General features: G+C 39.7%; 1 protein-coding gene across 1 annotated transcript in view; it reads right to left on the bottom strand.

Annotated features, from left to right (window-relative positions):
• CUX1 (cut like homeobox 1) overlaps window positions 1–26,455 on the bottom strand; it is a 241,199-nt gene that overhangs the window by 55,946 nt on the left and 158,798 nt on the right. Inside the window, exons 11-16 of the mRNA XM_018573575.1 lie at window positions 23,949–24,137; window positions 17,631–17,689; window positions 13,352–13,400; window positions 12,152–12,248; window positions 9,541–10,215; window positions 5,487–5,552 (exon numbers count right to left, since the gene is read on the bottom strand). Coding sequence (XP_018429077.1) covers window positions 5,487–5,552; window positions 9,541–10,215; window positions 12,152–12,248; window positions 13,352–13,400; window positions 17,631–17,689; window positions 23,949–24,137 — 1,135 coding nt within the window. The remainder of the gene's footprint in view (window positions 1–5,486; window positions 5,553–9,540; window positions 10,216–12,151; window positions 12,249–13,351; window positions 13,401–17,630; window positions 17,690–23,948; window positions 24,138–26,455) is intronic.

Genomic DNA, 26,455 nt, shown 5'->3' on the forward strand with positions numbered 1-26,455 from the left:
TGTGGGGGGGGGGGGGGGGTGTGAGTTCTAAAGGCACAGGGAATCTTGTGAAAATTGATGGCAAGATGAATGCAGCATGTTATCAGAAAACACTGGCAGACAATTTGCTCTTGGACCTTACAGCACAACAATGACCCTAAACACAAGGCCAAGTTGACCCTCCAGTGGTTACAGGAAAAAAAGGTGAAGGTTCTAGAGTGTCCATCACAGTCTCGTGACCTTAAAATTATTGAGCCACTCTGGGGAGATCTCAAACGTGCGGTCCATGCAAGACGACCAAAGCCTTTGCATGACCTAGTGGCATTTTGCCAAGACGAGTGGGCAGCTATACCACCTGCAAGAATTCTGGGCCTCAGACAACTATTACAAAAGACTGCACGCTGTCATTGATGCTAAAGGGGGCAATACAAAGTATTAAGAACTAAAAGTATGCAGGCTTGAACAGGAGTCACTTCATTTTTTTTATTTGTTGCCATTTGTTTTATGATTGTGCCATTCTGTTATGACCTACAGTTGAATATGAATCCCATAAGAAATAAAAAAAGTGTTTGCCTGCTCACTCATGTTTTCTTTAAAAATGGTACATATATTACCAGTTCTCCAAGGGTATGCAAACTTTTGAGCACAACTGTATTAAACAAAAGATTTCAATTGTATATTCAACAAATCAAAAGGAAGCAAATAGCAGAAATTAATTCTTGGGAACGTGGGAACTGAACGTGCTGACAGGGGAGAGGGCAGTGTGAGGGATGATGTGATCAGCGTGCTGTTTCATTGTACATTGCTTCATTGTCCAGCCAGGCTAGAGTGTATTCTGACCAGTGCCCTTAATTAAGCTATGATTTAGCTGGCACGGGTACCTGGTTCTGAATACTACATGCATAGAATCCTCTGGCAGGTAGAGCAACTAAAAAAAATGTATTTCAACTATGTACCCATTTTCCGTGGGTTCAGCTTTGGTAAGAATTTGCATGTCAATACTAAAGTAGATTTAGTGGTGGATCTTACGATACCTAACTCACTATAAGCTTGTGCAGGCTTACTGATAGAGGCTTTATACGTCCCTTTTTATTTAGCATTAATTACTTTGTCTGAATCTGACTATTCAGCTGGAGTGTCTGGAGGTCAGAGGTCACCTTAAGTCTGACAGTTGTTGCTTTCACACACTTTAAGCTTAGAAGATGGCAGTGTGTGAGGTCATGCAGTTGACAAGATGGCAACTATTATAATTTAGGTGGCCCTTGACCCGTTCATACCGACAACAGCCGTTCACACATTTCTATCCTGACAGATTTCTTTAAAGCTAAACAAGGAGGCAAATATTTCATTAATTGCCCCTACACTTCCTCCAGTGTCTCCCTGATTGGCTAAAGTGGACAGGTTTAGGTCCACTTTAGGTTGCAATGAGCTATAACATACATTTCATATTAGCCACCTATTTGCATAATTTTCTGCAGCCTTGAATTCATTCAGTAAGGCAACTCGGCACATCTGCCACAAGTGATCTCTTCCATCAGTGAGATGTTCTAAAGCTATATAAATAGCTCCTAAGACAAGATATATGAATTAGTTTAATAAGATTAATTAGTATTCTGTTAGTGATGTAATAAAGGCTTCATACCCATGCTCCTTTGCAGCTCAACAGCTACAAGTGGCAGAAAAAAACAAAAAGAGGGGGGCAATTATGTTGAGTTATTTTTATGAAAGTCTTTGTTGTGCTGCAACTGGCATCTTTATCAAATTATGAGATATCATTCGGGACGTTAGCATGTCCAGTTTTTCTATTATATCTGTTTGTTTCCAGAAAGCAATGGTACCATCATGTTAGTACATAAAAAGTTATAGAGCTCAGTGCAGAAAACAAAGACTTACCCAATCAGCCAACAATAAATCTCATGTACAGTATGTAGTGTTTACTGAAAGTAGCGGAGCCTATGGAACTCAAATGTTTAAGTAGTAGGCCTATCATTTTTTTCTTCTACACCATTAGGTTAATCAAGGAAGGAATAGCCTGGGCTAGAGAAGTAAAAATAAGTGCATTTTGTATTTTGCCATGTTTTAAGTGTCCCTTGGGCAACATTTATTGGTATTTGAGTATTTCAGTGTCTGAAATTGAATGATCTCTGGCACCCTCAATACAGAAATCAGGCATCCGAGTCATAATCATGTGAGTGAGCATCACAAGAGATTTAGCAAGTGTATTTATGGGCAATACAAACATTTTATGATGCTTTTCAAATCTGTTTCACAGTTTATAGTTTACACTGCAGCTCCAGTAGGTTTCAAAATGTAAATAAAAAAACAAAAAAAAAAACCCCACAAAAAACAAGAATTGCTGAAGCAGTGTGTTCTTTCTTGTTCAATCTTTATTAAGCTAACGGATGAGTAGGAGGTCTAGCTTTGACTCCAATAGAAGAATAATTCAGCTACTTCTCAGAGGACAAATAATTAAAGGCCTGCAGGAAATCTAGCAAAGTACATTCCTCTGAATCATAAATGGGCATAAAAATCAAGACTAGATGTACGGAGCGAATATCAAAGTTAAAATGAAGACATTTAACTGAATGCTGCCAAAATCATGTTCGTCATGCCAAAATCCTATCCATCTGTCTGTGGGCTTGGTATATCACAACCTGGACTTCATGCACTTGGGTTTTACTGCAACCAAAAGGTGCCATCACCATGAAATATCCCCAGGGTGATTCACATTCATCCCCAATCCATTTGAAGGGTAGCTGGCATCTAGCCAAATGGTCCTAATGAATGTTTATGAGTGGGGTAGAGATATTAGACCATAAACTCCTCTTAAGGCAGAGACTGATGAGAAAAGTACAATGTTCCAATATGAGAACTTCGCCTTCAAAAAGAACATCAGTGATTATTGTCACCAACAGTAAGCACACAAAGAGACTCTTAACATTCAAACAAACCATTTATCTAGAAGATAAATGCTAAAAAAATAGATATTTATATCTAAGTTAATATCTTCTGCAGTTGTTTTTATTATGCCAAGATATCATTATTGGGAAGGCTGATCTACAGGGAAACAGCTAAAGACACAGTTCAAATACCCAGCACCGTACTCGGTACAAGTACAGATACTTTTCCACCTCCAAGACTAGACTAGAGAGAAATGTAAAAGTTAGGAGGCAGCTGTCATTTTTAAGGAGCACACGGAGCTCCTGAGATTTGCACATCTCTGTTTTAATGTATAATTTTGTTTTTATGAATATATAATCAGAGATGCACCGATACCATTTTTTCAAGTACCAGTAATGATACTTGTCCAAACACTCACAGATACAAGTACTGATACATTTTGTTTATTGTCATGTGACAGTTTTTCTAAAACAATACAGACTAATGATTTCAGGACACTGGTGGAGCACCAGAGTCAGGTCCCAGGTGCAATAGCTGCAACCCTGGTAGTTCTCTTGAAAATGCAAAGTATCAAGACTGGTATCTGAACATCCCTAGTTCAAATACATACAGTACATGAGAGCGGTTCTACCTGCAAAAGATTTGTAATTTTATCCAGCCTCTCCCAAGATTTACACCGACCTGCCACAAACAGCTGGGTTGTCTCTACTGCATACAAGTAATGCAGCTTAGTTACCACCCAGCCTGTGATTGGCAATGAAGGAGAAGCAGCAGCTTGATGAGCTCATCTCCCTCCCCCTTTCAGATCACGTGTTTTCCTGGCCACGTTTGGGGTGACATTAACAAGTAATGGCACCACAAGCAAGACGCATGTTTTTGGCACGTTCCATGAAAGACGTTCACGGAACGCGAAGGTGTGAACAGGCACTAAAGGAGCCACGGATAGCAGTAAAAACCCTAATCCTTTCTCGCCCTATCCAACGCTAACAATAAAAAAAATGTTTTACATTTTTAAATTGTCCTAATTGTTATTTAATAGAGAGTTTTGATCTCACAAAAAAAAGTTTTGAAAAAAACACACACAAAATAGGAACAAATTGCTGGCGTTGTGTATCATTTCTTCTTTAGAATCATAGAATTTCAAAATACCACGGACAACCCCGGCCCAAAGAGGACACATCAATCAGGTATAGGCTCCAAACATACGTGCTGGGGCAAAAAATCCTGAAATTCCAACATAGAGCTGCATATCCTACATTCATAAAAGAATCAGATTTATTGAAAGTTCAATCTGTCCAAGTACACAGCAACATTCTCCCACACCGATCCCATAGGCTCTCACGCGTTCCACCAGATAGGCTTAATCATAGACACCTCAATGATTAAAGCAGAACTATGAGGTGAGTGATTTTCACTCATCCTCATAGTTTGAGCCGACGTGCGACAATGAAACTGTCACACGCCGGCTCTATAGATCGAGAAGTGAGCCAACGCATACCATCGATCGCTCACTTTTCCGATCATCTCCCTGCAGAGAGCGGTTACTGTCAGTCAGCTCTCCCCGCAGGGATTTCCCCCTTCCCCGCTCCAGCGCTGACTGAAGGAACGGACGAGGGAGGGGATGGGCACAGCTGGCTCTGCCTCTAGATGGGCAGAGCCAGCTGTCACTCAGGCAGCTGGGTGGATCTCGACAGCATTGTCAGGATTTGTCCTGGCTGCGGTGCTCTCAGTACTTAGTGAGCTGTAGTCCACTATATACTGAGCTTTGGGTCACGGGAGGACGCTAGTATATGTCCTCCCGTGACCCTTAAGAGAACTATGGGATAAAAAGGTTACCTTTTAAGCGTGTCGGATGATACGACTATGTTGGAATTTCATTTCTTCTTTAGACTTGCAAAGTAAGAAAGGGGCTCTAATCCTTCCTTGCTATATCCAAAACTAAAAGAAACTTTGCTATGTCCAAAACTAAAAACTTTGTGCTGGACCCACACTTTCAGTAGGTATATGTTTTACAGGTAAGAGATTTGCTACTTAGTAAAGCAAGGTTTGAGATTACAGCACTAGATCCTGCACCTTTAATGACAAGTTATCAATACTTTAATCCTAAAAGCTGAACCCCTTGGAAAAATAAGAGTCAATAAGAGTTAGTACTTCTGTCAGGTTTGTAATCTGGTCTGTATCCCCATTTGGGTAATTTTCCCTTATTTTCAATTCCAGCAACAGTGGATTCACATCATAGCGTTGCAATAATCGCACGATTCAGTGCTTAGGTATTATGAGCAGTGGGTTGGAGTGAGCTGGAGTAATACAGCTATGACTTGATGAACAACTCTGACCAGGTAGGCTGCGTCTTCCCCACACATTTTAAGGTCTAATTTTCAATGTTGACTGAGGTCTACCACCAAGTACCCATAGGGGAGAGAACTTTACCTGCAGTTTGTTTTACAACATACTATGACCATGTCTGAGAGCCCGTGTTTTATACTTACTACAGCTGTTTTTCTATCAGATTCCAGGCCAGAATCACATGCCCCTGTTTGGTTACCCAGCAAAAGTGGAAGCAGAACGGTTGGCTACAAACATAGAGACAGCTGCTTGTGACGTACCTTCAGACCCATTTCTTCTTTTCGGTACCTCCTGAAACAGTCTGTTCAGGTTCTGGCCTGGATTCTCTGTTGAAAAACGAGTTTGGTAAGAACAAAACAGTCGGGGGTTGTCAGATTGTTTTCTACATTATGGGCTATGTTACATGAAATGATGGAAGATCTAATGTGGATGAACACTAATGCTGGAGAGCATTTGCAGTGATGCTGAAACCCACATGAGCTAAACGTGCACTGTTTCATACTGCTTTCCTGGAGGAGAACATTGAACCTTATGGGGAAACTTAAGATGGCCACATACCAGTCACTTTTTCCTTAAGCAGCCTATACTACGAGATTTATCGACAACTCTGTAGTGCAAGAGCCTATGTGATTGCATTACACTGCATAGTAGTTGGCAAATCTAATATAATAGGTTATTGAACAGAAACTCTACTATCAGCTTGTGAGGTATGTGGCCAGTCTTAGAATTAATCTGCTAGATCAGCAAAATGTACCATCAGTTACTTTGTGTGAGGGCCTAGCTATTTAGATATTATTTGAACTAATTATTTAGGTCGGCTCTTGCACTATGCCATCATCAGTAAATATTGCTGATCTAAAATACCAGATCTGTTACGAAGATGTAACTGGCATGCTTAGCAACAGTCCTTGCTATTGTCCCCAACATACTGGCTTATTCAATAAGGCAAAGAGCAATGTACACGGTTCAGTAACCATCAGCAACCATTATCGGACCTCACCTAATCTAAACTGAAATCCCATTGGTTCTTATGTGTCATTGTCCTTTTTACATCACTATTTCTCTGCAATACTCTACTAAATAAGCCTAATAGTAAGGGTTGACAGGGGCCAGTAACAGAAATATCTGAAAAGGTCTGTATTTTAGGATGGTCATCTTTATGGTGTCTGCACCAGCTTATTATAGATTTAGCAGTAATCCAGCAGTAGGTTCTCCCTTTCATAATGCCAGACACCTGAGAGTTTTGGGTGTTTTCATCCACCTCTGTGTTCAGGAAATTCTAGATTAATTATTTATAATATAAAAATCATTATAAAATAATCAAGAGAAATATAAGAAACTATCAGGTGGTTTACCTCTCCAGCATCTACCAAAAACGTAAATATCAGTTTTGGGTTTACTGGCCCATTAAGGTGTTTACAGCAGCCTCATGGCTTTACATTCATTAGAACATATCAGATGCTTAATGTAGACATGTGGGGAATATAATCGGGGGTGTGAAATTCCTATCGCCCGACACGCAGGACATGCAGTTCCAAGCAGGCGGGTAGTTTTTTTTTTTAACATTTAGCATTGCTTTGGGCAAGCAGAGCTAAACATAGAGCGGGGAGCCAATGTACGTTTTATACAAGTGATCTCTAATAAGATCACTTGTACCAGTCTGTTTGTCTGCCCCTCCCTCCCTGCCATGGTTTTGGGTGCCCCCCGCTCTTCTGGGGGACCCGGGGCCACGGCAAATGAGCTCAGGATAGAGAGCAGGAAGCAGAGCGAAGAACGTCTGTTCTCCGCTCTGTGTGATCAGGGAGATCGGAGTGCTGTAATCACAGCGTCACCTGTCACAGATCTGTTATGTGTTGGGAGGCCAGGTTCCATAAAGAGAACCTGTCACCTCCAAACAATCACGTAGGGGCTTGTAAGCCCCTGTGTGATATCAATAAAATTATGAAAAAAGTAAAAAATAATAAATAAAAATGTAAAAAAAGTGATAAAAAAAGTAAAACATAATAAAATATATAAAAAATAAAAGTGGGGAAAAAGTAAAACATAATAAGAAAGCAAAAAGAATAAAATAAAATGTTTAAAAAAATTAAAACCAACCCTGCCACCCCCCCACTATCTGCAATTCTGCATGCAAATAAAGACATTGTGTGTGTGTCCACTGAGTGCTGCCCTTATTCCACTGTGTGCCATATTGTGGTAGCCGGGCAGCAGAACTCTCTTGCATGCATAATGGAATGGAAAATGGAATTACTGGGTTAAATCTGGTCCCGTCTCTCCCCCTTACCTTTCGGTGAACAGTCCTTTCCCTCCGCCAGTACGGGTGTACTATTTGTACCCTGTACTGCTGTCCAGTGCAGCCCTGGGCTATGCATTTTGAATTTCGCTCGCATATTGCGAGCACTCATCGGTCACCATGGTCAGGTGACCACACTGACTAATGAGAAGCGCGGTTTTGATAAAAAATACGGTTTTGATTAAAACTATTTTTTGTATCGGGACATGTAGATTGGGCCCCTGCTTTAGACCTTGGGCAAGTAGTTTTTTTTTTTTTAAATGTCCACACCCCTGACTAATAATAATAACTTAATTTCTGGCAGATGTGGCATTCATTAGTTTAAACAAGTATTCAATATACTGTGTGTAATAATAATGTGTATTGCCTGAATGGAGGAGACAGGCTCCATAGGCTAAAGTGCTTGCATTGCATATGAGACTTATCTCCAGGTCCTGTTCTTGTATTGCTAAATAGAAAAAATGGAGGTGGGTCATCTTGCTAGTTCTGATAATTCATCTCACTTAGCCATTTATAGGTATTTGCTATAAAAGTTTGCAGGCAGCTTAACAGTAATTGTCACCGAAAGCATGAAGACGTCAAAATCATGTAGGGTCTGGTAATGTTTTACCTGTCTGAACTGCAAAGACAGTGGAAGAATAGGCGCCATATCCTCAAACATGCCTTGCACAGTTTATGTTTATGGTGGACATGCCAAAGGTCTTCTCATAGATGATAGAATAAGTTAATACAATGATATGTCAATAGATACCCTTTGATCTATCAGCAAGCTACATCTGGTGCTGCTATGCTTTCTGTGCATGTCAATCCATGTGATTGGAGAATAATATCAAAATGAATTTACTCCAGCAGAATTTGTAGAATTATATTTAATCTAGAAATCCCCAGCGTACCTAATTTCAGGATCTTACAGATCCATTTGCTTGCCTTTACTTATCTATATGTAAAGAACAAATAATCTAAAAGAATGGCAGAGAACATGAATGTTGGGCCAGTAACTAATTATGTACAGAGTTGCTGTGTATCAAACCATCTTTATGCAACAAGGCTAACTAGAAGATCGTGCATATAAGTGGATGTACAGCAATGTATGCATGCATGAGTGTAAGTAATTGCCATTGCACTACATTCTGTTTTAAAACCTGATACAGGCTTATTATGAAGATAGAAAGAGCAATTGTCATTGTCAACAGTAACTCCCAGCAAGCAGACAAACCTTTCACAACTGTCACAATAGTGATTGTTAAATGGTTGTTAGTGGTAATTGCTCTAAGCCTTATTGAATATCTTGGTACTTTATTAATATTGTATCTTGGTACTTTATTAACATATGATCAATGGTCAGATGTAACCTTACATCTATTAGCTTGCGGAATTAATTTTCAAGGTCTCATGAATTTACATAATATTAACATCATACAATACTTAGACTATCTCCTTCTGCTATTTGATCAGACAGAGACATATCTGGCAAAACAGCCTAATCAAGTGATCACTATCCAATTATGCCACCTGGTAAGGTTACAGTGTATGTCACCATGCAAAGGAATAATAGTCCAGTGTAATTCACTGTGAGGGCAATTGATTGCTGGACCAGACCTATATCCCTTCCATGGGAAGTCTGAAGGCATCAGCACATCAGCTGAACTTAAATGGAATGTATCACCAACCAAAATATCTGTGTGAGAAGCCTCAAATGGAAAGCATTGTTATCTGACTTCTAAAAAGGCATTATATAGCCTTGAACTGTTGTGACTCTGTCAGCCAAGCTAAAAAGGTTGAGCCATCTGAAGCGTCTCTCTCAAGTATTTTGCTTCATAAAAACATCCTGAAAATCAAATATAGGTATGAGAAATTGTTTGCAAATGTAGATGTGATATCACCTCTAACAGAACTGAAAATTAACCACTAGTCTTCTGCAAGTGGATATGAAAGTGATGATTGGGGAATGGAAATGTTCTAAAGCTGTGATATGCAGTAAGCACACACTACTCAAAGCATAGAAAATAGTCTGCACCCACCTCTTTGTCGGCCTTGTATACTCCGTAGTGCAAGGATGTTCTGCTCATCGGACAGGAACTGCTTCATCTTGTGGAAAGGCTCCTTTCCTCGTACAGTTAATTTATTCCAAGGTTTGGGCCTGGCCAGGATCTCACTTACAGACCCTTGTGATAGTCCCAGTACATAATGTCCAAAAATACGTTGCCCAATATTGTGCTTGATCAATTGCTCTTTCACTTGGCGTGCAATTTCTGCAGTGTCTATATCTTCACCTTCTGAGACGCTTCCAGCGCTCTCGGACTGGCTTGGTGAAGGAGCCATGCCATTTACGTCCGGGCTTGGCTGCTGCAGTGGACTTTGGGAAGATATGGAGTTTGTGCTGAAGTGACCTGTTGAGAAAAGCATGCTTGTGCTTCCTGCTTCCTGCATTGTCTTGGAGTAGAAGGACTGCATAAGCTGTCGCTGGAGAAGTGAATTTAGTGCAAATTTTCCCGTGGAGGCCAAGGGTAAAGAAGGGCTTGCAATGGATAAGCTGAAATAGTCTTGGTTTAAACCCGTTGGTGAGAACTTGTGTGTACCATTAGTATTGGAAACCTGCTCCCCTGCGTTGCGGAGCAACTGAGAGGTAGGGGAGGCCGGCAAGGTTGCAGGGCGCTGAGTTTCATGCTTGTCTTTCCCTTTTCTCCTGGCTGACCCTACAAGAAAGGTCAAACATAATGCATTATGGGGGATTAAAAAGGGAAAAACCAAGATAAAAACGCAATGTTTGCCCCACAGTGAAAAAGTGCATTTAAAAAAAAAAAAAAGAGGGCCAATTAGGTTTTTAAATTGAATTTGCAGTAAGCCGAACAAGGCCCCCAAAACAAACAACATGCATTTCATGTTTGTACCTTTCTTGTACAGTTTGTTGCAGCCTGGAGAATTCCTAAGACAAATCATTGCACTTCACCTCTTCAGTACAGATCACTGTGCCATACAAACAATACAGTTCTCCACAATGACATGAGCTTATTTGCATACATAAATCGATTGAATGGCCCACAGCAAACATTTACACTTGAAAGCAGCCTAGTCATGTATTCTATAGGAAACCAATAGCTTATTGTCAATTGCCAAAATAATGGTCATAAACCATACCACGATTCCAAAATCAGTGGAATACTCATACAAGAAGATAATAGCTATGATAGACTTTTTCACTTACAGGTTAAATATTAACAAACTGTACAACACAAAAGATGGTAAAAAAATCAGGTAAGATAAAGTAAATGACTCTTCACAGTAATTGCCTATCTTACTGTATGGGACCCAGTCAATGGCAGATAATGAAAAAATACAACTCCTTTACTTACAGCTTCTCAAGGTGTTTTCCTTTCATTAGAAAATAGACCTAGGCCAATGCTTCAGTTTCATTTAGCTAATAACATAAAGGTGTCAATTGATTTTTACCCCCATTCTACTTAAATGTCAATTTTGTCTTGGACTTCACTACAACTACCTGAGCTGAAACTAATCCTCATAGAACATCAAGGCACTACTATGAGGACAGTCAATATTGGGGTGGCAATATACAATAAATATTAGGGTGGCCATATACAAAAAAATGAAAACAGATTAATACAACCCTAGCAGTATTCCGGAAGGGAGTAACAGAAAGAAAAGAGAGTCTGAGCATCATAAGCACTTGCTAAGGCATGCAGACCATTTTCCCACACGCTGCAAAACCTCTGTGTGAGAAGATGACTGTTTTCTACAGTAAAAAGGAAAACAAACCATTCACCATGTGTCAAGCATGGGAGAAAACAGGAGCTGGTTCTGGAGCTCTGCATTTAAGTAAAAATAAACAGAACCTATCCCCCTTCATCCTCAGTGATAAATCTGACACTTTTAAGCCAAGTACACATGGGCATCGCATCATCTTTGCTTGAAAAAACAACATCATTTTCAGCAGGCATTTACTAAGCATAAGCATTTAACAAGGATTTGTCCAGTCGTATTTGAGTACTTGCTTAAAGCTGGCCGCAGTTTGCTAAAGCTAGAGTAAGTGCGCCAATTAGAATGACTCCCAGACTGGAGCCAAAAGGGTGCATAAAGGGCTTTTAAAAAACTGCTCAACACTTTCTGAACATTTCTTAAATCTTTTCCAATCCGGAATCACCTCAGACCAGCATTTTTAAGCTAAGAATAGCAATAATTCTGCCCAGACATGGTAAACAATGACAAAATCACTGGTACTGGCTGAGACTGAAACACAGGAACCCCACAAAGTTAATGCACTGGGATGTCAGAAGCGGAGGTCTGCTTTTTCAGTTGAAATCTCTCTTTAATTAGATAAAAAGCTATTGAAATGTATACACATCTTCCCCATAAAGCATAGTGGGAAACAAGCCTGTAATGTTTTATCATGACACCTTACAAAGCTGCCATTTTCTAAAGGCAATTAGTCTTATTATTTAAGCAATGCCAACAAGGTCTCTAAAACGTGTTCTCTTCTCCCGCTTACAGCTCTTACAAGTCAAACAATACTTGCGGATTGTGCTGTTCATTAATCTTGCTGTCAGGTGTCTCTAACACCGCTTTGCACAGCACATTCATTTTTGTCACTTACTCAAGTCAGCAAAACAAACTTACCGCTCAGGTCGCTGTTGCCAATACGCAGCGTGGCATTCTCTGACTGCATGGAGCGGTTCTTCTCCAGCAACAAAACCTCCAATGGTTTCGATGCATCCTAAACAATACAGCCAATGGAAATGAACTGATCAACAACCACAATGCAATTAAAAGAATCAAGGCACAGTAAAAACACAAAAGCAAATTTAAAACTGGATGATAGCACACAGTGGGGGAAGCTCATTAAAACCGGAGCATACAGAATCTGGAGCATGGCAACCAATCTGCGTTCCTCTTTCATTTTCAAAGCTGAACAAACTGAAAAGGGAAGCAGATTGGTTGCTACGGGCAACTGCTCCAGATTCTACCTGCTCCAGTTTTTATGAATCCCCACCCAGTATGTATTTTTTCCAAAGCATTTGTATTTTTCTGAAGTATGTGTTATTCACAAGAGCAAATATACTGTTCTGTGAATTTAAGTATTGTCAAAAAATGTCATGTTCTTCTAAAAGGGCAGAAACTATTAGTTACCAGCTGGTCCTGCTTTCAAAATGTCCCCCAGTGTTTTTACTTTTTTTTGTGTGCAAAAAACGACAAAATCATCTCATTAATCTTATGAATATCTCACAAAAAAAGTCACAAAGTTCCAGCAATATAAACATATTTGCAAGAAAAAAAAACTACGGTCGATAAGAAGATCCTTTATGCTGCTCACAGAAGCCAATCAGAACTCAGCTGTCATTTTGTCAAAAATATAACCAATCTATTTTGTGATTTAATTACACACATGCCACAAAATTCATATAAATAATTGTGAAATGTCATATTAACATGGGAGCTGGGGCTGGACAGCAGTAAAAATGTATGTAATGCTCATTGTAACCAATAAAGTGTCTTGTTTCTAAGTGAGTATCGCCCTTTATGATCCAATGCTATATTCACAAATGGCATTCCAGTTCGAAAAAAAGGCTTCACAAAAACATAATCAGAAAAAACCCAGAATCACCCCTGTACACTGATGCTAAAAAGAACTGATCAGACAGTAGCAAGCAGTCAGATTCAAACCAGCACTGGAATGACAAGTGGAATATGCAAAAAAATAAAATTAAATAAATCCATACATTATTGGCTGATGTGAGGCAGTACAGATAGTTTGTATTTCAGATGCAAAAAAATGCAGGCTAAAATGTGAACATTTATGAAGAACGTGATGTTTATTACCTGACCCCCTGATCCTTCAGACTGGGAAAACTCCATGGACTTCAGAATGCTGGAAAAAGCACCAAAAAGAATTTAATATTTAAGACCCCATTTCCAATAAACATCCAGAGTATCGCCCTCCCGGCTCCCAACACTGCTGAAAGGACAACTCTTGGTAACTTTCTCAACTGCCTCTGCATCACAATAATCAGATAATGAATCACAACACTCGTCTGTCCCCAGATAAAATACATCTTTCTTATGGGTCATTTAAATAATGCATATCTCATTCCCAGCAGGCCACATTGTGGCATAAAATTAAATGTTAATAAGAAAATAACATTTAAAGCTGTCAGAAAGTGTATATATTTGTTAGTGTAGCTGCAAGGGAGTTAGATTTGCATAACAGTCATAGCTAAATAATACCATTATTTTTCAACGATTCTCCTCTTAAGGACTCTATGAAAGAACCAGTTTATGTGGGAATACATGCGTCTGTTTGCAGATTTTAAGAATTCCTCAGCGTAACATGTAGTAAAACTCTTATATGAATTAGTCTGTATGTAGTAGAATGTAAAGGCTTTCCAGCTAAATTACATTTGCAGCTTCCTCTGACACCTTCATGTAGAAACAAGGAGACCCTTTTTAGGAAACAGTGTGACCCTTGTCCTGATGTTTTTATGGTTTTCTTTTGCAGTAAAACATGACCATTTAGAAAGAACAGCATGTTAGGACATCGTTAGAGCTGACTGGCCAAGCTGCAATACCAGATTTTGTCTGCTGGCAACACTTTAGTGACAAGGGATGCGCCGGTACCGTTTTTTTGGTGTTGAGTACGAGTACTGATATTTTTTTTCGGTACTCGCCAATATCAAGTTTTGATACCGGCACCTGTGAGCCCGGATTATCAGGAAGCCGGGCAGCAGGTCATCCTGATTGCCTGGGAAGCCGTTGTTCTATCGAAAGAACACTGGCTTCACTTCCCTTGTGACGCAACGAGGCAGCCTGGCTTCCTGACCAATCAGGAAGCCGGGAGGCAGGTCATGAAATAAACAGTACACACTGTGTGTTCTGCTTCGTTATGTAGCATAGCGATAGCGATTTACTTGCTTTTCAATGCACATCTATAAGTTATCCAGATTAAAAACAAACACATTTATTGAGCTTATTCAATAAAGAATTCTGATTCTTATGTGCAGCAATTCAGAGCAACTGATCGGTACTCATTTGCCTTCAGCAGAGTATAATTATGGGTTGCGACACCAATTGCTGCCCTAATGGTAATGATAGGATAGAAGTACCTAGAATATAGTATTGTACAGCTCAAAATGAGACTATGCACTGGCTGTTACAGTGCTTTGGGCATCGTCATCTTGAGTTCATCCGGGATAGCCAGGGAGGGCGACATATCAATTACTGCCCACTCATCCCTGGTTCTTATGCTTTTACTCTGCCTCTCTCCCTGCTAAGGTCATGTGATCTCCCTGCAACCCTTGGGAGTGTACCTATAGGCTGGGACACTGTGGTAAGTAAACCCAAAGCCAGAACAAATCATCATTTCCATGCAAAGTACTTTTTACATTTCACAGCCTGCCAGGCAGATCACATGAGATTACACGAAAGCTTTTTAAGAGATATATTTATGAATGCTATTCGTATGTAATTAGTTTATTAATTTTTTTTAATTAGGCACTTTCAGAAAACAGCCACTGGATAAGGTCATAAGCATTGCTTACTTCATCTTAGAAGTTCATCTACAGAGATAACAATTACCCTGAGTAACATGCAGACAGCCAACAGAGGGATAATCTATAAATCCATACATAAAATGCAATAAATGAAAAAGACAGGAGAAGCAGCAAGTACATATGTCAAAGCCACGCCGGATTAGTTCAGGACAAACCTTACAATAATAACTCAGTATGTGCACTCACAGACAACATGCCATATTCTCCTTTTATCAAACTGCATATATGGCACATAAAGAGAACAGACAATTGTACAATTTCTTTTAAGCAGTACTGCTAAAGGCTATGCAGCATATTCTCAAGCCTGGTGTGCCAGAGACAGACACATTTTCAACATAACTTTTGTGATTGTGCATTATGAGCAAAGAAACTGTTTTCTCAACAATCAAAATGTAATTTGGACAAAATGATTTATGGCTGCAGGAAGCACTTGTCAAATAAAAAGAAGAATGATTGGTAAAGAAGGCAGAACACCGGGAGAACGCAAGCAAAAATAGATGCAGACAGTAATATTACATTTTGGGACAGCATATGAAACACTTGAAGCCAATGATATTCAAGTGGGCCAAAAGCTGGAGAAAATCTCTTACTTTTTTAAAGGGACACTAGTAAGAAAATCTGAAAATTACATTTTCAGTCTACATGCTACCAGTTGTGTGAAGTGATGTTACCATATGAACTGAAATGATTTCATACAAATCTGTACTTCCAAGTATATCCATCCTATTGATCTAAATATATGATGAAAACCTTGTCTGATTGCAGCTGTGCTTCCTGAGATAAGGTGATGTGGCAGCTATCTACAGGCACCTCTCTCCTTCTCACTTTATAGACATAAATAGGAATGCTTGGCCTAACTAAAGCTGGACATACACTGTTCTATTATTTTTTTTCCGCTCAACCTGTGAACTGAACGACAAAAATAGAACAGATTCCTCCAGCAACGCTTACGAGTGTTGATTGGGGAATCTCCCGCTGTCTTCATTGTATTCTGACAGCAGCCGCCGGCTCTCCCCTGTCTGTGGCCTCTAAACAACCTGCTGTTTAAAGGGAACCAGTTACTAATGGATATCTGTGATGATCCTAATCACCACTATTTAGATCTTATAATAGTGTAGCCTTACCTCAAAAAAAAACCATCAAAGAAAAACTAAAATGATTGACAGTTGTATCTTTGTTCAGCAGCCCTGGCAGAGTGTCAGTTATCCACCATAAACTCAAGCGGAAAGAGGTCAACCTCCATGGTAGTCTTAAGCTGGCCATACACCTATAGATGATCTGCAGATTTTCTATAGATCAGATGGAAAAAGTGCAACAGATTCCTCCATCTAAGCTAAACCTTGTGGATGGAGGAAACTCCCACTGGGCCAAGCTTCAGTATCTTTATAGTCGGCCCCGCTGGTTCTCAAAATACCTGAACAATGCCTGCATCCAATCAGATTGTTCAGTTATTTTGACAGCCAGCAGGGCAGACTAGCAAGATACTGAAGCTTGGCCCAGTGGGAGTTTCCTCCATCCACAAGGTTTAGCTTAGATGGAGGAATCTGTTGCACTTTTTCCATGTGACCATAGAAAATCTGCAGATAATCTATAGGATTATGGCCAGCTTTACAGTGAGCTGACATATGTGCTTTAATGGTGGAAAAATGCGAGTAACAGCAGAGGCAAGGCTGCACTATCATAACAATTTTATAGTCTGTGTGTAAAACCCACCTATCAGCTCAACCTGGGAGGAATGCATGACAATCATCCAATAAGAAACAATAGCATCTTTAATGATTGCTACATTGCAACAAAAGCTTCATCCGCAATAAACATTGTTGTAGTAGAAAAGTGTATGTCAGTCATAAAAAAAAACAAAAAAAAAACTGATGGAACAAAATAATTTCAGAATAAGAAAGGAACGGAGAAAAGAGAAAGGTGTGTTTTGAAGATTTGTTTTTACCGTAGCAAATATTATTCATTTTAAGTGAACTTTCTACTGTTTAAGGCTTGCAGAAAATCTATTTTGGGAGAGTTACACAGAGGAATACAAAGACAAAAAGTGAAGAATGTGGGCACTTGGATTTATTCCTTACTTCTCAAAGAAAATACAGGAACTGCCATTGATGAACACGCCCTGGAAATGTAAGATGCCTGGCTATTATGATGACTCTCTTGCTTCAGTGCTTTCTAGGTCTGATCTGGAACATGCCCTCCCTACCATCTTGTCTTGATTTGTATTGTTTGTAATGTCTTTCCTATATTGTAAAGCGCTGTGCAAACTGTTGGCGCCATATAAATCCTGTATAATAATAATAATGTATGCAGATCAAACATTCCGTTTTCACTTGCTATATGTTTGGATTCAGTTCTAACATTCTGTGCCAGCCATGAAACAGAGACAGCCATAACACTAGTATTTTCAGAAAGCTGTCAGCAATGGCTCCATATTCCTTTCACTACAGGTTTCCTTACCTTTGATTTAGCATTTTAAAGATACAGACACCACAGAATACAAAGGAATGACAATGAAAAGGGTAAAAGAAAGAGGCACAATCCTATTAACTTACTTGAGCTCCTTCTTTATTTCTTCATAGTCAGCCTGCCCTTTCAGTTTTTCTTCAAGTTGCTGTAAACAGTTTCAGAAAACCAGTTAATGTATCTGCCAAAATACAGCCAAACTGATTTGAAATAAGGCTTGAGCCATAATTGAAGTGCAATCCCAAATGCAAAAGTAGATTGGTCATTTAATAAAAATAACAAGCAGCCTTCAATACTTTGCAGAGCACCCCGATCCCATAAAAGTGGGGCTCTCAAGGTCCTTGGCTCTTACCTGCCCTTGCCTCCTAGCTGTTAGTCCACCAATATAATATAATGTGTGGCCTTTCCAACCAATAAGAAGACGGGGGAAAATGGTTGCAACTGAGGACGCTGTACACTTAACCATCTCTGACGAGTGTCTCTCACTGGGGGAACTAATGACAGCCTACACTTCTATCACTACACACGGACCATGGACTGCTGGGCTTGATCTGCTGCTACACTCCTTTTGCCTTTGATGAGATGTTACACATCCACTTATAGCCTAAGTGTGTTTAGATGAAACAGATTAATGTCCAAGTCCCATCGCGCTCCTGACCAGTAATTTAGGAATAGGTGGGTGCCACAGTGGCAAACAGATGCGCCGCTCAATATCAGAAAGGAAGGGGTCACTGGCACTCCAGTATGCTGATCAATACGCCTTTATTGACGCATGCTCAGTATCACATAACATGACATTTCAGGGCCATGCAGGGTCCCCTCGATCAGGCAAAACAGCGATGAACACTATGATGAACAGTCATCACTGTTTTGCCTGATGTAAGGGACCCTGCGTGGCCCCGAAACGTCATCTTATGTGATACTGAACATGCATCAATAAAGTCGTATTGATCAGCATACTGGAGTGCCAGTGACCCCTTCTCCTTTTAGATAAAACAGCTCCCATACATGTATTTCACCTGTGTTTTTAGTTGTTTGCCTGGAGTTCAGCTTTAACAGAACACACAATTACATTAATTGGTATCAGCGGAGAAGTATATTTTCACTAAACCTGCAAGTCCTTGTCCTAACTGTATGGGAAATTGATCATCATATTATACAGTGTTTCCACAAGATACAATACACAGAATAACAAACAACTGTCACTGTGACTTTCATGTAGAAATTGTTAATGTGATTTTAATGGTGCAAGTGAAGCCATTCAGCTGGAATCCCTTGACGTGCCAAAATGTACAGGGCTGGACAAATGCCTAATATACAAACAGAATGACATCAGTGGCCAAAGAGCAGTTGTTACAAATAATATGCAGCATATTAAAAGGTTTCACTCAGGAGCACATGTGTAAGATTGTTACTGGCAAGTATTTCCAGATTGAACAAAACTATTTTGATGCAATGGATGTAAAAACAAAAACGGTAGCCTGGTACAAACGCACTCAAAAGGGAACTAGATTATTTTAATGTTGCTCATAGATCTACAGTACATGTGAAAGTTATTGGTATCATATAAATCATTTCAGTACATGATCCTTTATAAATTAATATATACACAGATACGGGTACTTTTAGAGATCACAACAGCAGACACCATCCAGAAGCACTGTGCAAGCGGTGTGTGTCTTCTACATATACTTGGTGTCCAGCCACAACTTTTTTCTAGTTTTAGATAGAGGAGGGGAAGCCTTAGAACCCTTGTTCAATCTTTACTGCCATACAGGGCTTCGTAGAGAAAGGCTCCCTCACTTATGCGAACATTATGAACGTGTAATAATGTGCATACAGCTTTAACATGCATTTCGGACACATATCAGACACATTCAAGTTGTGTCAAAAACACCCAAAAACCTCTCCATACACCCTCTTTAATTTTTTTTTAATTAAACGATTTAAAGAGGAAGTGATGAAGAGGACGTGGCCAGCTTGCTTCTCCTTGTCTGAACTCTGCTGTAAGGCAGACTGCAGAAGGCTGATACCAAGTCTAATTCAGGTACTTACAGTGCATGCATTTAAAAACTACCTATACGGATGTATTGACAGAGCTGCATTAATTTGGGTCTTTCATATTTGCCTGGAGTTCAGCTTTAATGTTGTTCCCAGACTTAACTAAGGCTAAGCAGCAATCCAGTGAATCCAGCAGTTTCCTTAACTGAAACATCTGATGGAATTAACAGGGTTCCCAATGCAAACCGACAGATTCTGCATTTAATTTGATTTCTAGTCCAGAAAGAATCTTTGCTATGGATAGCACACATACCTTAGACACATATACCCCTTTGGGCTCTTGGAACATTGACATTGTGTCTGTTATTTCAACATAAGCCTGGTTTTCCCTGTCTATGTACAGTACATATTATACATTTGGGTTTAGACAATACTGCAGTGCCAAAAGCAATGAAGATGTGCAATAATTCATCAAAGCCAATCAGATCTGTGTCTAGCAATGTCAGATCAGTGAAAGATGCATTCGGATAGGTGCTTGTGGGTTACTGGACTTTGCCTTAATGAATAAGCATACAAGGAAGGAACATGCCTCCATTGTGTTCGAGAAATCATCCTTGTTATACTGATATAATGCTGTCCTGGCATTTGCATTCCCACAGTCATGTAACAGTGTCAGGGCAGCAATTTATTTTATGTCCGGAACACGAGACAAATTTGTGGTGACATCATCCATCAAAGGATGTAGACGTATGCAAAGCGTGGGCCAGCCATGTTCGTCGGTGAGAATAAATGACTCATATACAAATCAAGAGGTTTTGCTTTAGTGTGCACATCCAAAAACCACAGTCTATTAGCGACGTCTCACTGAGCACAATTTCATGATGTCCCGAATTATCTGAGATGCATGTAAATAAATGCACATTATACTGCAGCGATGTAGTTTGTGGGGCACACAAGGTTAATGGTGTTTCTCCAACACACAACGTATCTCACTAGCAGGGAACAGGCTGATAACAGCTCTAGCATAAGCACTGAGCTTTTCCTACAGTGATTAATATCAGTGATTTAGTGTATGCCAGACCCCAGAAGCATCAAAAACAATTGATCTTCCTGTTTCTGGTATCTGTTGTTTTCTGGACCTTAGGCAAATTACTATCTATATGCTATTCATGGATCAGAATTAAAAAGCTCAGCAGGACAGACATATCCTGTGCCTGTAAGATTCCATACGGAGCTGCTCATATTATCAGGGGAAGAAATTATCATATAGATTTATTTTTTTCTTACAGGTTATGGATTGCGGGACAGTTCATCCTACCAGGTATTAATACAAAATCACTATAATCATCTGCACAAGAGGAAACCTTGGTAAATATGAACTAATTCACCTAAGTGTTTTCTTCAGGAACTACCATGTTTAATGACTGTCTGATGTTTAGTTATATTAGTGATCCTGCCACACTGAATTCACATTTTTTTAATACAGTGCACTAACTTTTAACTAAAGCTGGGAAATCACTGCGCGAGAGTCAACTGATTCGGCAGAAATCAACCAAAATTTGATCCATTTGTGACCCTAACCCTCGACAGAAGTGAATCATTAAATTGACGTTTGCCAGAGGAACATGTTGGACAGTTGTCAGACCAATGGTGCTTGTAGCCAATCAGCTGCAAGCACTGTTCGAGTATTCCCACATCGGCCGGCGCTGCTGCCAGAATACCATGTACACACTGGGAAATTCATACATTTATGCTGTTTAGCGTGGATGAAGGAATTGGTCATATTTTATCATATATATATATGGGATGCATCAATACCGATACTAGTAGCTGTGCCGAGTATTTGGGCGAGTTTCTTGATTGGTCGGGAAGCTGGCCAATCAGAAAGCCGGGCACTGTGTAATGATGTGGCGCCCGGCTCTCTGACTGGCCGGGAAGCTGGCTTCATGCTCCCTCGTCACTAACACTAACGAGTCACATGACACCGGGGAGGGAAAATAGCTAATTGGGCCCAATTTGGACATTTTCACTTAGGGGTGTACTCACTTTTGTTGCCAGCGGTTTAGACATTAATGGCTGTGTGTTAAGTTATTTTGAGGGGGACAGCAAATGTACACTGATATACAAGCTGTACACTCACTACTAATTTTAATCCAAAATATCTCAAAATGGTGAACTGCTGAAGTCAAAAATGTAAGGGAATTTGAAAAGAAGGTAATGTGAGATATGTGTAAAAAATGCTATTAACTTCTGCAGTTAAATACACAGTAAACATGCAAATAGGTAACCTGTTTTACCTTTAAAAAGTGAAACACAAAAGAAATGCAGCACTCACAGGGAAGGGAGAGACAGACTAGTGCTACGAGAGGTTGCCCCAGGAGATTCCACTGTATTTTCACTGTTTAGAATGCAGCGTGGGTCTCGGTGCTTATTTGTTCTAATCCTTGTCTTCAATGTACTGCAAAAGCAGATACTTCAAGGGCGCTCACAGCATAAAACTCTCTTTATTATATTCCAAAAGCAGCAAAGGTTAAAAAATATTCAAAAGCTGTGCGGCCTTTCTTTGTTCGGCCTGCCTCTTTTGAAATATAATAGAGTTGTATGCTGTGAGTGCCCTTGAAGTATCTTCTTTTGAAGTTTTAACTGTCAAAAGGATTGGTTATCCTGTTTAGCTGTCTTGTGGACCAGACCCCTGCCTGTCTGGTCCTGGACCTCCCTGCACACTTCACTGCAGTAATGCAACACAGAATAGTCCAAGATCTGCACCCATAACTGGGCAATGAACAAGCAGCAGTACACTGATTAAGTCATTCCTATTCTCCTTCTTCTAAACCTGTTCAGTGTTCGACTCATCACCGCAGTAAGCAAAACAGCCCTGACTGGCTCCGGGTGCTGGCCCTTCTTCTCCCAGTGCAACTGTGTAGGTCATTGCAGCAGACTAACTTATGTTAGTCCAATTTAAAAAAAAAAATATATTTTTTTTTGTAAAGAATGCATAACTGGATTAAAGTGCATTTCCAGGCAACCTTCTCCCCACCCCCTTTTTATTTTTTTTATTTTTTTAAAGAAAAAGTTCTGGTTTACCCCTCTATTTTATTTACTGATGACCATTGTCACCGAGGAACAAGGTTAGGGGAAACCCAAATTTGTCCAAAAACAAGAGGTGAGGGGAATTCTTCCAATTAAGAAATTAATTCCAGGACAGCTGTCTAAGAGGAGAATCCATTAATTGTGGGAGACCTCCACTAACTTCCTGTTGTGCCTCTCTCTCTCTGTCGACAGGAAGTGAAGGGAAAGTAAACAGACAGCAAAAAACAAAAACATGTCAGGAGATGCAACGCTTGCCTAGTCTATTCAAAACTCAAACAAAAATTTTTTGCCTAGACATACACTTTAACTGATGTTTTTCAAAATATATGCCCAAAATTCAGGGTGAAGTAGCAGAGTCTCCTTGAAGAAGACCTTGAACTAAAATGCAAAGTACAGTTATTACAATGCCAAAACACTACAACATGGTAAAAACAAAAGTGAACATATAAATAAAGAGACCCTGTTGCTAGACCATCCATTTCAACAACAATCTTCCCATCTGCATTTTATTTACCTGTAAAAGACTCCCTTGTGTAGATATCCAAAAGTTCAAAGACTGCTTCTTGGTGCAGCCATCATGAATGTGATGTCAGCAGCTCTAGCAAATTCACAGCTGTCAGTCAAGTGAAAATCTATATTATCCCCCCTTTGCCAGAACAGAGAGTAATTAGACACTCCCAGAAGGGTAGAGGGCTATGACATGCAAGGATGGAAGGAGTTGTTTTGGGGAATTGACTAGTAATATTTGCTACCAAGTTCAGAGGCACATAGCAAGAGAATAAAAAGTAATTTTCGCAAAGGAAAAAGGCCATGAGTAAATATTTTAAATACTTTTTTTTTTGTGTGCTTTTACCTGCAATCTTTAGGCTGGTGACAAGGTCTCTTTAAACATATAGACATGGAAACATATACAGTACTTTCCACCCAGCTTTCTACCACAGCATGAAGGTGATGTCCCAATCCTTCCGGTGAGATCCTGCACAGTGCAGGAATGTCTTCTAGTGAGATTTGAGATATTCAGCATCTCCTTGGAAGAACTGCAACATTACGCTCTCCACTGCGGAAGCTAGGTGTAAGGAAAGTATATTTTTTACTGGTATAGTGCAGTGTTTGGACATGGGGTAGAGGGCCTGATTTAATAAGGGGTTCTTGCATTGTAGCGTATATCTTCAACATGCTAGTCTACATACTGCAAACTTTAAATTTTCTGGGCAATAGATTTCAGATGTTTGCAGTAGATGGAAATAAAAACACGTGTACCTGTGATTTCCCCATAACTTTATATTATATTACATCATTATTATATAACTGCACACCTTAAGAGTGTTGTTCTTGGTGTTTAGCTGCTGCTCAAGCTGCGTTATTTGAGTGGCAGAGTTTTCTCGGAGTTTAGTAAGACTGGCCTGTAACCTCTGTACATCTTCTACAAGTTGGGCAATTTCCCTCTCCTTTGCAGTAAGTTCAACCTCCATACTGGAGCATGCTGCCCCCTCCAGCGTCTGCTCCTGTGTAAGAGAAAATGTGTGTTCAGGGTAGTCACAAAATACAGTAAACACCAACAAACTATACCAGACATGCAGCATGCACTCACAAATATGAATGAGTTTGTATCTATTTATGTATCACAACTCTGCAAACTGTTAAATATTTTTGCGGGTCCTTGAATAGAAATAAAATTTGAACTCAATATTTAATGTAATAATTTCTTATAAAAACAGGAAAATGCACTTCTAGAAGGTTTTTCAACAATATTTCTCAAAGTAGAAGGGGAAAGCCTAATATTCAAAAATACAGTTGAAAGCAAGAAAACAGAAGGTGGCCAATACGGACAGTCGGCTAAAGACTGCTCACAGCAGCATCCTGCTAATAAGATGGAAGTGTTAATAATGCTGTTCAATTACCTGATAGGCTTTCATGTGGAATGTTAGGTTATCTCAGGGATGTTATTGTATATTCACTGACTGCATACATAATTTAGGTGTAATATAACGATGTGCAAAACAGAGACATACTCTTCACTGCAAAAATGCTGTATTAACTCTAAATGTACCGCTAGAGATCTAGTCACATTAAAAAAAAATCTGGGCACTGTTTTAAAATAGGAAGCTGTTGAACATGACAGAAAGGAAAGCTGCCACAAGTTAAAGGGACCCAAGCAATTTTTTTTTTGCCCTTGTTTACCTAAAACACAACCTTATTTTGGAAAATCCTTCCACCTCTGACTGTTGCAGCCATATCATCTCCATAATCAGCATTTTCTTTTTTTGAGGAAAAGGTTTTTCTCTTTGAAAGTCCCAACATTATATAGCTAGTTCATATGCAGAGTTCTTTCTTAACACCTTTCGGGTAAAACCTTTGAAGTGACCCTGTCACCAACAGGTCACGTGTAAAAGAACCATGAATATACTCACCTCTCTGGCATCTCTGCTCCCCAGCCACTGCCGTTATTTGAATGCCAGATGAGTTGAATGCTTGCTCCCTGACCGCTCTGGTGATGTGTGAGCCAGTGGGAGGAACTACAGCAGCTGTTGAAGGAGCAAGTATTCTACACACCTGGAAATGTACAAAATACATGCAGTGGCTGGGGAGAGGAGAAGCAGTGGGTTTTCAAAACACAGGCAGCCAGAATTGCAAGTATATTCATGCTTATGTTGCAGGTGACCTATATTGTAAACAGCGACCCTGTGGTGAAATGGTCACGTTAAAGCTCTTTTGTCTTGTGTATTAAAGCCAAACTCCAACCAAAACTTTATGGGTAAGAGTCAGAACCTCTGTCAAGATTTCACCTCTGTCTGTGCCCTCATTTCCTCTCCTGAATGAGAGGGTGCAAATGTCAGCGAGGTAAAGTGCTATAAAAACATAAGAGATGTCAAAGCCCCTACCCAATCGACTACATAAATGTACTTTAATTGTGGTCTCTGTCACCATCACAGACATATTACATCAGTTCTGTCCTTGTGACACCCTGTCATGGGGACAGGACGTGAGGGCAAATCTCCCCAACAGTGACACCGATCCCAATAAAAAACTGACAGGGGTTCTTGCTCTTCTCCCCTTTGTGCATAATTACAAAAAAAAATGTTGACCTTGAGAAGACAAAATAGTATTTTTCCACTTACGCAGCCAAATTGGGATAACACCTATTTTATATTTGTTACATGCTCCCATTCATATAGCATAAGCTATTCAAAAAAGCCATAAAAAATGCTCCTTGGAGTTTAAATTGTTTTTACATGGGTTAGGGTTTTAAGGGTTAAAATTTCTTCTATTTCTTTGAAATCTTAGGAGGGGCTGTGATAGGTGAGGGGTCTTGTCCATTCAGAGGTGGCTTGCCCATTGTATGTTAATGAAGCTTATCAGATAGACAATCCTCAAATGTCCCTCCTAAGTCTTTCTATAAGGACAGACCACTATGAAGGTGCTGAGAAAAACCTGGAATCAGCCGTCTTGCCTGATTTAACAAAACATCGAAAAAGATAAGACTTTATTTTTTAAGTTACTTTTCAATATGCTGTATAAATAGGAACACATAACGAATATATAGAGGGGATTTCTAAAATGTAAAAGCAAAAGTGGAAATACATTTTAACGTCGAAAGGTTTTTAAGCTATTCCAAATACTGATTGACTCAGTTACAATGATGCTGCTTCTTGATGTTTAAAAGTTGTAGCTTCCTGCAGAATTAGCTAATCCTCTGGGTACTGGCCCTGATATCCTGTTTTAGGGTGGCTGCTCTGCCTTGCAGGGTCCTATGGAGCCAACATTGTGTGTGCTAATAAACTGTGTGTGTCTTCACAAACATACAGATACAGCACAAAGAAAT

Source organism: Nanorana parkeri, unplaced genomic scaffold (assembly GCF_000935625.1).
Source record: "Nanorana parkeri isolate BGI_ZX_2015 unplaced genomic scaffold, ASM93562v1 scaffold48, whole genome shotgun sequence".
NCBI classification, from domain to species: domain Eukaryota; kingdom Metazoa; phylum Chordata; class Amphibia; order Anura; family Dicroglossidae; genus Nanorana; species Nanorana parkeri.